This window comes from Mesoplodon mirus, assembly GCF_964341445.2.
Source record: "Mesoplodon mirus genome assembly, chromosome: 5".
Lineage (NCBI taxonomy): Eukaryota > Metazoa > Chordata > Mammalia > Artiodactyla > Ziphiidae > Mesoplodon > Mesoplodon mirus.
The window spans coordinates 131940458-131956800 of NC_138980.1; the positions used below are offsets into that span (position 1 = coordinate 131940458).

General features: G+C 36.6%; 1 protein-coding gene across 3 annotated transcripts in view; it reads right to left on the bottom strand.

Annotated features, from left to right (window-relative positions):
- Positions 1 to 16343, bottom strand: part of NLN (neurolysin) — a 92520-nt gene that overhangs the window by 16047 nt on the left and 60130 nt on the right. For all 3 annotated transcript variants that reach the window (XM_082623515.1, XM_082623517.1, XM_082623516.1), the window contains one exon: positions 9480 to 9681. In XM_082623515.1, coding sequence (XP_082479641.1) covers positions 9480 to 9681 — 202 coding nt within the window. The remainder of the gene's footprint in view (positions 1 to 9479; positions 9682 to 16343) is intronic.

The window sequence follows — 16343 nt, forward strand, 5'->3', positions numbered from 1 at the left end:
TGGGGCTCTAAATGGAAGAAAGGGAAAGGAAGGGGACTTAACCACTGGAGAAGGCAGCAGACTGGTTGCCAAATCAGAAGCAAATAACCATTCTGTTTTTGGCCCAGGGCAGAGGCACAGATGTCAACGCCACCTCACATTCTGCCTTCCTCTCTTTATGAAAAAAAATGTTTTGCTTGACTTCCTATTATAATTGTGCTGATTCTAGATATGAAGAGCTGCAACTACTGAAGGGCCAAGGGAAACTAAATTCACTAGGCCCTGGAATTAGGTAACCTCTGTTTGAGGACGGATAAATAATTTTTTATCCCAATAAAAAATTCTTACAGGGAAAGAGTCAAGGGCTCCAGAAAACTGAGTATTTTGCCACTTTCTTGTATATAATCTTCTAAAAATAACTACATCCAACATGATAGATAAAATAATTTTATACAATAATTATAATAGCCAACATCTATGGAGACTTTACTATGTCAGGCATTTTGCTAGGCTCTTTGCATGGATTATCTGATTTAAATTCCAAAACAATTGTATAAAGCACTGTAATCTCCATTTATGAGATAAGGAAATTGAGGTATACTGAGATTAATGGTAGGAGAACTAGGATTTTAAACCAGGTGGTCGGACTACAGAACCCCAATTTTAACCACAGATGCTATTATACCGCTGTATCTCAGAGAAAAATCAAAGAAAAAAAGGCTATATTACGATGTGACAAATTGATGAAATCATCTTGGATCTAGTCTTATATCAAACTTGCCTTTATGTGAATAGTAAAAGCGAGGTTTCAGTGTGCTTCCTTAAAAATCTGATTTCCTCTATATACTGGAAGATTTTTCAAAGTTCAAACAGGAGATTGAGGTGTAAAGGCCAGCCTCTGTAACCATCTATCCTGGATTTGGGATTCTGTAATACTAACTGCATAACTCTCTAAATATTATAGTTGTAAAATAAGTAAATAAAGACAAAATCACACCATCAAATATCACTGTACAATATTTTGAAAAAAATATACATTTTATATATCCTGCTTGTGTGAACATTTTTTGGTTAGTATTTGCTGATGAGAGGGAAAATCAATCCCAAATAACAATAAAATGTAGGTGTGTATTTGGTGGTGGCAGTGGTATTTCAGAACCTAGAAAAACATGAACAAATGAATAACTCATGAGTTAAAATTAAATGAGAATTAACAGAATTCTGTCACGCAGAGTAGAGAAGAGAGGGCTTATTCTATCTGAAGCTACCCTGTACTGGGGAGAGAGCACAGCACATGAATGAACAGATCAACAATGTCTTCTAAAGAACAAAAGGAAATGTTTGCTAGGAGTAAAAGCTAAAAATAACTCTACTGCTTACTAATTTCCCGAAAGTCATGCTGTTTCTCTGTGTGCCCTTTGGGCAATACCATTTAAGTATTTTTCAAATGAGGAGGACAAAGAACTTACAAAAACCAAAAGCTCAATTTCCAGCAAATAACTAAATTTGAAAGTGCTAAGGAATCCACAGTCAGTCACTGTGTACGTCCACAAGGAAACCATGGGCAAGTCTTAGGATCCAGCAGCCTGATGGGGGCCTGATGTGCAAAACAGCCTGGCTGTTGAATTCCATTACTCATTGATGACCAGCCGGCAAATACCACTCCCCAGTTTTTCAACTGTAGGTTCCAAAGAACCCAAGAAGTACTTTATACAGTTTTCAACACGAATAATTCAATGGTGTTGAATATAGTACCTTATGAGCATTATTGCTGCAGGAAATATGTTGACAGTAAAAGCCTAGAAAACAAGGTAAACTAGATTCCTGTTTGGTTAGAAGTTCTCGAGAGGAAGAAAGTTGTCTAAAACTATGAGGCTTTTCTATATTATCTTTTTAAACAGACAGTCGGATGCCTAAAATATACTCCGTTTCAGATTTTTTTTCTTTTTTTTTTTTGCGGTACGCGGGCCTCTCACTGTTGTAGCCTCTCGCGTTGCGGAGCACAGGCTCCAGACGCGCAGGCTCAGCGGCCATGGATCACGGGCCCAGCCGCTCCACGGCCAGTGGGATCCTCCCGGACCGGGGCACGAACCTGTGTCCGGCAGGCAGACTCTCAACCACTGCGCCACCAGGGAAGCCCTAGATTTTTACAACAAATGACTTGATGCTACAGAGATTAATTTCTCAATTGATACAACACAGTGAGAGCTGGAGCAAAATTATATAAACTAAAGCTCAAAAAGTTATGCGAGCTTTAAAGACCAAATCCTATATGGGTTATTGTTCTAATTGAGACTGGGTGCTTTTAGCATTTACAACTAAAGTGTTATTTTCATGAAAGCAAATCTCAGCTCAAAGAAAAGGCAGTTGCTGAAGTCAGTAAGTGTACTGTGCTGAGGAAAAAGAACAGGGCTCAGGAAAGTGGACCTTGGCTGTCTGAGATGATCCCCTATTGATTTTTTAGCAGTCATTCCACGTCCCCTGTCTGATCTACCCCTAAATCCAGGGATGATGAAGTTTAAGTAACAAGGCATTGGAGAAAAAAAGTGCCACTGTCTCCTAGGCTTTGCTACAAACAGAAGGTTAAAGGTCATACTTTTAACTTCACATATACCTAGCAATCACTGGCAATGAAAACAGTAATAAAGAGAACCTGAATAACACTTTGTTAACTTTTACAGCAGCCCTATAGTTCCACAGCTCAGTATTACCACCATCATTTAAGACATGTGAAGCAGCACATTATCTGCAGAAGATTTTTCTTTTTGGCCACGCCACGCAGCTTGTGGGATCTTAGTTCCCCAATCAGGATTGAACCCAGGCCCCAACAGTGAGAGTGCCGAGTCCTAACCACTGGACTGCCAGCCAGGGAACTCCCTGCAGAAGTCTTGAATACTGCACCTTAAATTCACATGCTTACCCCCAAACTGGCTATACATTCCTGACTACTACTTCTTATACTAAACTACTTCTTTTTTTTTTTTTTTGCAGTACGCGGGCCTCTCACTGTTGTGGCCTCTCCCGTTGCGTTGCGGAGCACAGGCTCTGGACGCGCAGGCTCAGCGGCCATGGCTCACGGGCCCAGCCGCTCCACGGCATGTGGGATCTTCCTGGACTGGGGCACGAACCCGTGTCCCCTGAATCGGCAGACGGACTCTCAACCACTGCGCCACCAGGGAAGCCCTAAACTACTTCTTTTTAGATGAAAACAAAAATACTATTCAAACTCAAACACTAAGAATAACTTTATATATATGTATACCTAATTAACAACTGTTCCTCCAAAATCTAGCACATGCCCAGAAAGTTGTAGATGGTCAGTTAATCTTTGTGAAATAAGTGAAGCTGTGAGGAGAATGTTTCTGTGTGAAGACCCAACCTTAAACAACTGTAAGAGAGTTCTCTTATTCTCATACTTGACGTGATCTCTTAGCTTCCCACCCAACATCACCTCTCTACTCTGTCTTCTTTCAATACTTAATCAGTATATCATTTGTATCATTTTACTTAATAATATTCTGGTTTTAATTTTTTAATTGTTACATTTCATATCCTCACACTTAACTCTAAACATTCAAGATACTATATCTTCTGAATCCCATCATATCTAGTATAACAAGTCAGAAACAATAGATAATAACTGTTTCTAAGGAGTCAATGAAACATTTCTCTTTTAAACATTAAAAAAAATTTTTTTTTTAAAATGCAGAAAATACAGTAATGAAATGAAAAAAAAAAGTCTCCAAACAGAAATAAACAATGTGTATGCCATCACATTTGGTTTATGACTTCAGCATTTCTTCTATGTACAGGTGTCTATGTGCTTGTGTATGTATAAACAAACACACAAATATTCAAATAAAAAAAATTGGATCCTGAAAGAAATGGCTCCTAACACTGGTGTTGGAAACTGTAACAGTGTGCAGGGCTGGGGGCAGGCAGTAGAGGCTACAAGGTTGTTGACAGGTCTTCAGTGTACTTCAGGACTGAGACCTAAAAGGTCAACTTACACAGAGGGAAATGTGGAACTAGATAAACTCATCATTCCACACAAGTTCACGAGATTGATTTAGAGGGAATGCGATTTAAGAAACTTGGGAGAAAGAAGTCCATCCAACAGGAATACACACCTGGGAGCCCGAATTCAGACTACGTGACATAATGCTGTCTCTACCACAAGGATGGGGGGATGCAAAGAATGGTTACAGGCAATGAAGAGGGGTGAGGGGCATGGTGGTCAGATCTTGGGTGAACATTTAACCTTTCTAAGTCTCAGTTTTTTTCCACTTGGAAATGGGGGCAATAATAGTATAACAATAGAAGTAGACAGGTAAACCCACCTCAGAGAACACTGTAAGGATAAAATTAATTAATGAATGTAAGGTACTGACTGTGATGCCTGGAACATGGTCAGTGCTCAGTGAATCTTGGCTGCTATCATACTTCTTGGCCTGCTCAGTTTGCGTGACCGAGCATGGTCTTGGCTCGTCTGACCAAGCCTGTCCCCGGCGTCCTCCAAGTACCTATTCCTTGGTGTTAATGCTGAAGATAAATGGACCCACATTTCCCTTCAACTAATCTTCCACCTTTGCCAATACTCTAAACTGCTCATTCTGTTGAACTCCCTGGTGTTCCAGTGGTTAGGGCTCTGTGCTCTCACTGCCGGAGGCCTGGGTTCAATCCTTGGTCAGCGATCTAAGACCCCTCAAGCTGTGTTGCTTGGACAAAAAGAAAAAAAAAAGGATATTTTCAAAAATAAATAAATACATAAATAAAGTGCTCATTCTGCTCCAGCTCCAGGAATCAAACTTCTAAGCAGGCAGTAATCATTAAAACAAAACAAAAATACAAACGTGATGTTTTCCAATCACCTTCCACAGATCTTCACCCAAAACCCGTGGAGGGTAAGCATTTGTGAACTCTTTAAGATCTGAACTGACAGTCCTTTTCCTCATGGCAATCTTTTCCCCTGTCTCAAATTATGACCTGTATGCTACTTATTGATTTCAAAAGAGTTGAATTATATATAAGCATAGTTATAAGAACACTTCAAACACGTATGGCACTTTATTCTTTCCCAAGTACCTTTCCACACATTATTTAATCTCATCAGCACTCCAGGGAAGCAGATATGAGAATTGTTGTTGTTTCTTATTTTATGAATAAGAAAAAAGAGTTGGCCCAAGGAGGTCAGAAGACGTGCCAAAAGTCACATAGCCAGGCCTACAAATACACGGGTGATTTTTTTTAATCCAGTGCTCTTTTCATAACACTAGGGTGCCTTCCTAACTGATATAGGCTACATTTATTTAAAACAGCATCTAATCCACAATATTTAAAGCAGACAAGATGCTCTACTAGACTTTAGATGAAATTAACAGATTATTTGAAATGTGAAGTTTTTCTTTCACTTTAATAAGGCTTTATTGTGATTTTCATGTGTTGCTTTAAAATAACGATATCTAACAGTCCAAAACTCATTACTGCTCTTAATGCACAACCAACACAGAGACATCACAATGGAGGCTATTAAGAAGCATTACTCTTCTTTTCTACAGGAAGTTCAAAAGTCCAGCGATTACTGACACCCAAACCACAATAAAGCCATGAAACAGGAACAGATACTAAGGATGCCACCTCCTGACTGCTATCTTCAAAATTATCTACCCTGTAGTGTGAACACAAAAATATGAGTGAAACTCATTCTCTTGAATGATGAGATAGTAGACACCTTGAACTAGTCCATCTACATGTTTGAAAACTGGTTGTTCCTGCTGACATATTTAAATATTACTATGACAAGCTCTAGCAAGCTCTTCTGGTCATCAAACTTGCAAACTGCCACAGTGGAGAACTCAAACACTTGGCTGCCATATCTTAAAACCAATCTACTGAATATGTATGGCAAACTTACAAATTCACTATATATTTCTCAGATAAGTCAGAAGTATTACTGAACACAGAAACTATTAAACTCCTTTTTCACTGCCACCTACTTTAGGTCAGTACAAAAGGTTTTGAAATCATTATAAAGCTGCAAATATATGGATCTGCGTCTGTTACTTTTAAGACAAAAGCAGTGATCACTGGTTTCAAATATGTTACTTTAAAAGATCTTAAAATGTTACAGGACATTTGAAAGGATTAACAGACAAACAAGAGATTTTTCAAAGATAATGTTATTAGGTGATGACCACGCAAGGGACTGTACTAATACACTATTCATCTGTATGACACATTTCGTATTCAAGAAGGAGGTTAGGCAAATTCTAAGAATTGAATATAATCTACTGTTTCAAGAAAGAGACATCATTCATCATCAGTATATACACAGATTCATGTATATATTCATATGTATAGTTGTCATATATATAATTATATGTTCATATATATAGTTGATTCATATATATGTGTATATATGAAACATACATATATTTCATTCATCAGTATATATACTGATCAACAGTAAATCTGCTATCAGCAGAATATCAGTATATATACTATCATCAGTGTATCAGTATACATACTGATTCATATATATTCATGTGTGTAGTTCAGTCATATATATGTTTGGTCATATATAATTATATATTCATATATAGTTCATTCATATATATATATGTATATACATTTCATTCATGAGTCACAGAGCTTTAAAATGAAATAATACCCAGACTGTTATTTTCCAATACTAAAATGAGTAATTCAAAGAATCAAAATTAATGTAAGAAATAATGAGAATAACAGAGTTGTAGAGAACTGTATCGTGAATACATGATAAGCATACAATATTAAGGTTATAAGAGGGCTGTGTTTGAAAACAAGAACATGCATCAAAAGCATGGAAAACCCTATTTGAGGATCAGTATTATTTTAATAAATGTGATTAAGACACCAAATTACTTCCTCAGAAATCATTAGCTGATAATTAACATCCAAATAAAGAAGGAAACTGCTCTAACCCAGTTTTTAACTTGGAATTCAGTATGGTCTGGGCTTCAGGGGGTCAGTGTGACCTTTGAAATTCCAGGTAGAAATCTGACTGTATAAGTGAATGTGCATTTTTCTGGAAGAGGTATCTATAGCTTAAATCATATTTTCATAGGCTCTCAGATCCAAAGAAGTTAAGATCCACTGTTCTAAAAGGTGACTATTGTTTATCTGTGTACAAATACATAACTAGGATCTTAGATAATCTAAGTAACCTAAGTCTGAAATTAAGAAAAATATTTGACTTTTCCAAATTATTCATAAAAACACTTGAGAAAAATGGAACCTAGACTTATCTTAATTAAAGGAAATGTCAGTCATAGAATGAACACTGATGGAAAATAAATATTTCAGGAACCCTATTGCTGTGAAAATAGACTTTAAAATTACCTAAGAAAGAAAATTTAGGTTATTCTGAAAGCTTTATTTTCCTTGGATTAAACAGAAAGTAGAAATGGCTATATCAGTATATTAGGATTTATTTATCTGAATAGATTCATACCGGAGTCCCCTCTGTTTTTTAAAATAAAACATGGAAACACCAGGATGTAAAGATAAAATGTTGAAAGAACTAAATACTGTTTTTTAAACAAAAGTGATAGTAGTATTCTGGAAAAGAGTGCGTACATTTTTGGTTATTACAATGATTAGGGGCTGCTCTGGGGGTGGGATGCTGGATGTCCAGGACTGAACTGCACATGTCAAGACAATAAAAAACTGTCCCCTATTCTGCATGTCATTCATATGTCCTGCTGGGCATTCATATAAATGACAAATTTGTAATTAAGTGAGCCTAGAAACTAACTCCATTACACATATTTTTACAAAAATTTTTTTGCACACTTAAAGTTTCCAAGACTCTAACTACTAAAATCAATCGTGTAAATCAAAGTAAGATTACTTTCTATTTGGAAGTGTCCCAAGAGATAGTCACCATTTTGGACAATCATGTCACTATTGAGGCCTGAATGTTTGTGTCCCACCCCTAAATTCATATGTTGACACCTAACCCCCAATGTGATGGTAGGAGGTGGGGCCTTTGGGAGATGATGAAGTCATGAAGGTGAAGTCCTATGGTTGGGATTAGTGCCTTATAAAAGAGATCCCAGAGAGCTCCTTTCCACTATGTGAGGACACAGTGAGAGGGTGCTATCTCTGAACCAGAAAGCAGGTCCTCAGCAGACATCAAATCTGCCAGCACCTCGATCTTGGACTTCAGCTCCCAGAACTGTGAGAAATTTCTGTTATTTTTAAGTCACCCAATCTATGGTATTCTGTTATAGCAATCTGAACTAAGACAACTGGCTATACCATTCTTGGACTTGAATGGACAAAACAAACCGCTTACGTATCAGTCTGCAGTTTTTGTTGCAATATTCGGGGTCATTCACGTATAACCTGAATACTTCATTATGTCTTACTACACAGCCATGCCCAGGCATTACAATTTGAAAAACATAAACAAAATGCTTTCTTTTATGCAGTGAGGATATTGCATAGATTAAAAAAAATTATCTGTATAGAAAAAGCCCATTAGGGAAAAACTAGTTAAATCCAAATAAAGTGTTGAGTTTAGTTAGGAGTACTGTACCAATGCTGTTAGCTTCTTAGTTGTGGCAAATGTACTATAAGATGTTAACAGTAGGGGAAACAGGGTGAGGATTACTAACTTTGCAACTTTTCTGTAAATCTAAAACTATTCTGATAAAGAGGTTATTTCTAAAAAGTTCATCTTTAGAGATGCATGGAGATTTCAAATTTGGAAAACTGTCCCTCCACTTCTGTAAATATCAGTTTTTAAACTGTTAGGCTGAACAACTGAACTAGATGTTTTCGTATGTCAACAGCAGTTAAATATTGGCATGTTCATATGGTTCATCCTAGAATAGTGTGGGCCTAGTTTACTGGACTATGTTACAAAGTTTAGAATAAATACACTTTTCATTTTTAAAAATAAAGAGAAATTAGTTGCAATCTGCTGCACACACACATTCTCTTTCTTAGTAAATTCTCCCCATGGTTATACCATGCTATCTGTGATTTTAATTGAAGGCTAGTAAAGGAAGGTGTTACAAAATATTTATTATTAAAAAAGGAGTACAGAGTCTGGATGACTGAAAACCGTTGAACTAAAAACAAAGCATTAATAAGCAGAAGAGACAGATTACAGCACAGTTTATCTCTGAAGCTTACACCAAATTCCTATGAGGAAAAGATTTGAAAGGAAAAAACACAGTATTTGTAACCCTTCCTTAACGACAGTTTTCTTTTTTTTTCATAGGGTGGTATTCAATGAAGCTCTTTCATTAGTGGATCAATCTCTGAGTAAAAGTATGTTGTGAAAATATAGTAAGAAAAATTTCGTGTTTTTGCAGAAGGCCTATGAAATTTTTGAACATGTTCAGCTTCTGAGAAAACATGTTAAGAAACATGTTGAGAAACCTGACATTGGTGGAAAAAAATCTGGAAAAGCAATTGGTAGGTCTACCATAAAAAAAAAAATCACTCACCTGTGCACAAATCTGATGCATGACATGACCAAATTCATGGAAGTAAGTCCTCACTTCATCGTGTCTCAGGAGAGAGGGACGACCTGCTAGTGGCTGTGAGAAGTTCACCACGAGGGCAGCCACAGATATCATGCGGCTCCCATCAGGCAGGAGGCAGCCAGGCTGGAGACCAAAGCAGGCTGCGTGGTTATATTTTCCTTCCCTAAGGAACCAGAAGCACAGTTGGTGAGATACAAACTCTATTCTCTAGCAACGATATTGGCATAGCCTCTCTCAGTCATTTAACCATATTTGATAACAGGAGATGCTTTGAAACATTTAATTCACCTTTTACAAAGTAGGTCGATGTTTTGTTGAAATGAAACAACGAAAACTAGACAAACAAAAACCCCACTATCACTTGATATGAGTTATATTTCCAAGGTTTCTTTTGTTGAAATCTTAATATAAGAATTAAGAATATACAGTACAAGTAGGGTACAGCTGAATGTCCAATTTATTGTAACAAGCTCTTGCTTTTCGTCTTCAAAGACAGAGTCATTAAACACTAAATAGTGTTGAAGCAAAAGTGAAATAATGGAGTTTGACTTACTAGGTAGTTTTTCCTTAAAGTTAAAATTGATTTAAAAAAACTGATAAAAACTAAAATCCAGACAGTAATATTGTTCTTTTATTCAAGGAGGGAAGAATCAGTACTCATAATTAAATGAGCTCCTTTTATAAACCAGACAGGCCTTTTCTGAAACAGAATGCTTCTATTTAGCCTTGGAGAAAACATAAATTATACTATAAAGTCATCTGTTCTAGGACAATGTGATACCAGTGATGGTAGCTCTCAAAAGCTATGGGCCATTAGACTTTATTACAGGGATAGGTTTCCTCCTTTTTTCTTTGCTCAGAACATGGACGTACATTCAGGTTTAGTGTGAATTTTTTAGTTTGATGTTTTGATTTATATATCTTTTTCCGTATTATCTTTTCTTGGCGACTCATAACTGTTTTTTCCTGCTGAAGTTATTCATGTAAAACAAAAACAAAAACAAACTAGTCTTTTTACTGCTTCCTATTAAGATGTAGAAAGCTGAAAATGGCATTGCTCCTATTCTTAAAACAACATGCTGGACAATTTGCAAATCACAACTTTTCTTGAACCCATCAGAAGGTGAAGGTTGAAGGGCAACCAACCTACAATCTATCTAAGACAGATGCCTCCAAGGAGAAAGAGAAAGGAAACAAGCACTTTTTGGGTTTTTTGTTTGTTTGTTTTTAACCTGGGGCAGACACTGCAGACACCAGTAAGAAAAATTTTAACAAATTGATAAAGATTGATGGTGAACCAGCAAAAATAGGGAACCACTAGGAGTTATTAGATAAGGGAAATTTTGCATCCATTTGCAGGGTCTTCTCCTTAGACCTCACTGAGTACACACAAAAAAGACAGGGGCAGGATGAGAGCTCTGAGAAAGAATCAGTGCTCATGCAAGCCTGGTGGAAGGGAGCATTGCCTAGATCCATTTCACCTCTCTCCTAGTGGACACGAGCCTTGAACTTCTCATGGAAAGGCAACAAACCCTGTTGCCCTAAGAGCACTGGTAAAAACCCACTGCCACTGGGGGGATGGTAACGCACAAAAAAACACTCTACTCCTGAAGGTAGGGCAGGAAAACATCCTGGGCCCAGACCTACAGCTGAGGGTGGGGTGGTATCACTATATAGGTATACTCCTCAGACCCAGGGTAAGACTGAACAACAGAAAAGACCCTCCCCTTTCCAGGCTAATAGGCATCCAGTAATAAACAATAGCAGTCTACTGCAGGGAGAGGAACAAGAGCATGAAAAGAGACCTGCTCTAAGGCAGAGCACAAATGAACAACCTCAAACTAAGTGGAACAGACACTGAGAAAAACTCTGGCAAATAAGCTCTCATCCTAAACACATACAGGAATCTGAAGCTTTGGGTTCACTGAGGTTAACCATAGCAATAACAAGGTCCAAACCCAGCTCAACTACTAAATGGAATGAGTTAAACACTCACATTAAATGCCTAGCAGAAGTACGTATGTGCCCACTGCCAGGTATAAAAACTATTTACCTTAGTCTTTTCTGTCTTATGTAAGTGTCTGACTTAAAAAAAATTGTAAGGCACATGGAGATGCAAGGAAAAAAGACACAATGTCAAGAGGCAAAGAGAGCAAGAAAAATAGACTCAGATATGACAAAGATGTTGGAGCTTTCAGACAGGATATTTACAATAACTTAAATGTTAAAGATTCTGGAGGAAAATGCATAGTCAGATGGATAATTTTGGCAGAGAGCCGGAAACTATGAGAATAAAATAAAAATGCTAGAAATAAAAAGCACAGTAATGGGGATGAAGAATGCCTTTGATAGTTTCATTGATAGACTTCCCACAGCCAAGGGAAGAATCATTGAACCAAAAGATAGGCCAATAGAAATTACCCTAAAACACAAAGATTTTTAAAAGGGTGCCAAAAACAAAAACCAAAACAAAACAAACAAAAAACAAAGACTCAAGAGCTGCAGGACAATATCAAATGATCTATCACATATGTAAGTGGAATTTCAGAAGGAGAATAGAGAACAGGATAGAAGAAATATTTGAAGAATAGCTGAGAATTTTCCAAAATTAGGGAACTCCCTGGTGGTCCTGCGGTTAGGACTCTGCATTTTCACTGCTGAGGGCCTGGGTTCAGTCCCTGGTTGGGGAACTAAAAGCCTGCAAGCTGCGTGGCGTGGGCCAAAACCACCCCCCAAAACCAAAAGAATAGCTTAGAATTTTCCAAAATTAACAACACTAAACCACAGATCCAACAAGTTCAAAGAACACCAAGGAAGACAAATACAAGCAAACAACCAAAAAAAGAAAAAAGAAAAAATTATCCCATATGCCTAAGTGTATGGAACTGCTGAAAGAGAGGAACAAAGAGAAAATCTTGAAGGCAGTCAGAGGAAAAGAACGCAGTACAGAACACAGTAAGAACACAAAAAGAACACAGTAAGAATTACAGCCAATCTCTTGTCAGAAACTATGCAAGCCAGAAGACAATGGAATGTCATCTTTAAAGTACTGATAGAAAATACCTGCGAACCCAGAATTCTATAAATAGTAAAAAAAATATTTCACAAAAGAAAGGAAAGGAAAGACTTTCTCAAAAAAACTGGTATATATTACCAACAGACGTGAACTACAAGAAATTTTAAAGGAAGTTCTTCAGGCAGAAGGGATGTGATACCACTCTAAACTTGTAACTACAAAGCAACTAGTGCTGAAAATATAATAAATGAAGATATATTACAATGTATTTTGAATTGCTGTGAATAATAGTCGACTAATCAATAATACTAACAATGCACTGGGTGTTAAGCATATGTGAAAATAATATGTAGGCCAACGATAGCACAAATGATAAGAAATATAATATAACTTGAAGGTAGACCATGATTAAAGATATTGATATATACTTTAAACCCTTAGGCAATTTTTTAATTTAAAAATATTAAAAGGAGATGTAAATAATAAGCCAAGAGTAGAGACAAAAATAAATCATAAAAAAACCTATCAACCCAAAAGAAGTCAGAAAAGGGGGGAAAGTATAGATGGGACAAAAAGTAAGATGGTTATACTAAATGTAAGTTTCCTAAGCATGACAATTAAAACATTATTAGAGTGGATAAAAAAGCAAGCACCAAGTACAGTGTCTATAAGAAACCCACTCTAAATAAAAAGGTAAAGCTAAAAAGTTAAAGGATGGAAAAAGATACACTATGCAAATGCTAATCAAATGAAAGCTGAATGGCTATAGTAATAGCAGACAAACAGAACAAGGAATATTACTAAAGATAATAAGGAACATTATATAATGATAAAGGGGACAGTTCTCTAAGTAGATATAACAATTCTAAGTATGTATATAACTAAAAGCAGAGCTTCAAAATATACTAGACAATTCAATATCCTGTGACAAGTCATAATAGAAACGAATATAAAAAAGATTGTGTATATATATGTATAAATGAATCACTTTGCTGTACAGCAGAAATTAACACAACATTGTAAATCAACTATACTTCAATTAAAAAAAATACAAGAAGCAAAAGCCGAGAGAACTGAAAGAAGAAATAGACAAATCACTTAGAGACTTCATTCCTTTCTCAGTAATTAATTGAACAGGCTGAGAGAATATCAGCTCAGATATAGAAAACCTGAACAACATTACTGGTCATCTTCACCTAACTGACATTTACAGAACCCTCAACCTAACAACAGAAAACAAATACTCAAGTGCACATGGAACATTCACCAAGACTAACTACATGTTGGCTGTAAATCAAAACAATTTAAAAGAATTCAAAGGATATAAAGTACATTCTCCAATAATAACAGAACCAAATTAGAAATAACAGAAGGCTAGCTGGAAAATATCCAAATATTTGGAAATTAAAAATATACTTCTATAAACATAGTCAACTTCTCTTTGACAAAAGGGCAAAGGCACAGATAAAGACAATGGAGCGCAGACACTTTTTTCAACAAATGATGCTGGAACTAGAAGTTCACATGCAAAAAAATGAGTCGAGACACAGACCTTACACCCTTCACAAAAAATAACTCAAAAATGGATCACAGACCTAAATGCAAAATGCAAAACTACAAAATTCCTAGAATATAACATAGGAGGAAATCTAGATGACCCTGGGTTTGGCAATGCCTTTTTAGATGAAACACTGAAGGCACAATCCATGAAAGAAAAAAAATCAATAAGCTTTCATTAAACACTGTCAAGAAATTGATAAGACAAACCATAGACTGTGAGGAAATATTTACAAAAGAGACATCTGATAAAAGACTGTTATCCAAAATACACAAAGAACTCTTAAAATTCACCAATAAGAAAACAAACAATCTGATTAAAAAATATACCAAAAACCGTAACAGACACCTCCTCAAAGGAGATACAGAGATGGTAGTTAAGTATATGAAAAGTTGTTCCACATCATATGTCATCAGGGAAATGCAAATTAAAACAACAATGAGATACCACTACACACCTATTAGAGTGACCAAAATCCAGAATACTGACAACACCAAATGCTGACAGGGATGTGGAACAATAGAAATTCTCATTCATCGCTGGTGGGAATGCAAAAATGGTACACGCACTCTGGACGACAGTTTGGTGGTTTCTTACAAAACTAAACATACTCTTACCATACAATCTAGCAATTGCACTCCTCGGTATTTACCCAAAGGGACTGGAAATTTATGTCCACACAAAAACCTGCACATGTTTATAACAGCTTTATTCATAATTGCCAAAACTTGGAAGCAACCAAAATGTCCTTTAGTAGATGAATGGATAAATAAACTGTGGTATATCCAGACAACGGAATATTATTCAGTGCTAAAAAGAAAAGAAATGAGCTATTAAGTCATGAAAAGACATGGAGGAACTTTAAATGCATAATGCTAAATGAAAGAAGCCAATCTGAGAAGGCTACATACTGTATAATTCCATCTGTATGACATTTCAGAAAAGGCAAAACTATGGAGAAAGTAAAAAGATCAGTGGTCACCAGGGGCTGGGGTAGTGGGGGAAGGGATGAAGAGGCCGAGCACAGGGGATTTTTAGGGCAGTGAAACTACTCTATATGATATTATAATGGTAGATACACATTATATATGTTTTTTCAAATCCCAAGAAAGTATAACATCTACAGTGAACCTGAATATAATTTGGGTGACAATGATATGTCAGCGTAGGTTATAACAAATGTACCACTATGGTGGGGGATGTTGATAATGGGGGAAACTGTGCACGTGCGGGGCAGGGGATATACGGGAAATCTCTGTATTTTAGGGTCAGTTTTGCTGTGAATCTAAAACTGCTCTAAAAGATAAAGTCTGTTTAAAATAAATAAGTAAAAATAAATAAATAACAACAACAACAACAGGAAAGAACTGTGTCGGGCTGAGCTAGGAGTGAGCAGGGACATGGGAAAGGAAGGCAGACAGAGGAGGGGAGAGAAGGGAAGAGAACCCATGGACGTGTACACCAGAAACCGTGCACTGAATTTGATAACATTTTCAGCCGGTCCAGCTCTGGATGTTCAATGGGCCCATCAGTGTTTCTGGAATGATTTCATGTAGTTAGACTGAATTGTTTAAAAAGGTAAACAGATCTATAAATATTATTTTACCGGGGAAAACAAACTAATCTGCGAGGTGTTTATCCTGTTATATTTTATACATCTTGGTCCATTATGAAACACCATAAGGACTTTCGACCAATTTAAAAATCAGTGCGATTGAGGGTTTTTTATCTTTTTAAGAAATAAACTTGATTTATTTAATATCAAAGGTTTCCTTACTCTGAGAGTATGTCTTTTTTATGTTGTGTTTATAAAATGATGGTGATTTTAAAAGATGCCCTTACCTGACAATCTTATGTTGGAACCATTAGAGGTTTTTTTTTTTCCCTTTTGTTTGACAATCTCAGTGTTTGATGAATAAAAATTGGTACGTGATTTAAAAAAAGAAGAAACTGGTCTTTCCTAACCTACTACAAATATCCTTTTTTTGAGTCAAGCAGACAAAGAAAACAAGAAGCAAGCATGTCAGGTGACAGAAAGTAAATATTAACTAGGTCACTACCCTCACAAAACATCACTCTCCGGTCCCCATACCTGAGTGCTGGTAGCAATGGCCAGATCTCTGAGAACAAAAGACACCAGTTATATCTTGGCAAAGAAACAGCAGGATGGGGTAGCTAGACTTGCTATCTTTGGCCATGGAAAGAGAATCCAGGGACAGTTATAGGAGGCTCCCATGCTGAAGGAGTTCCC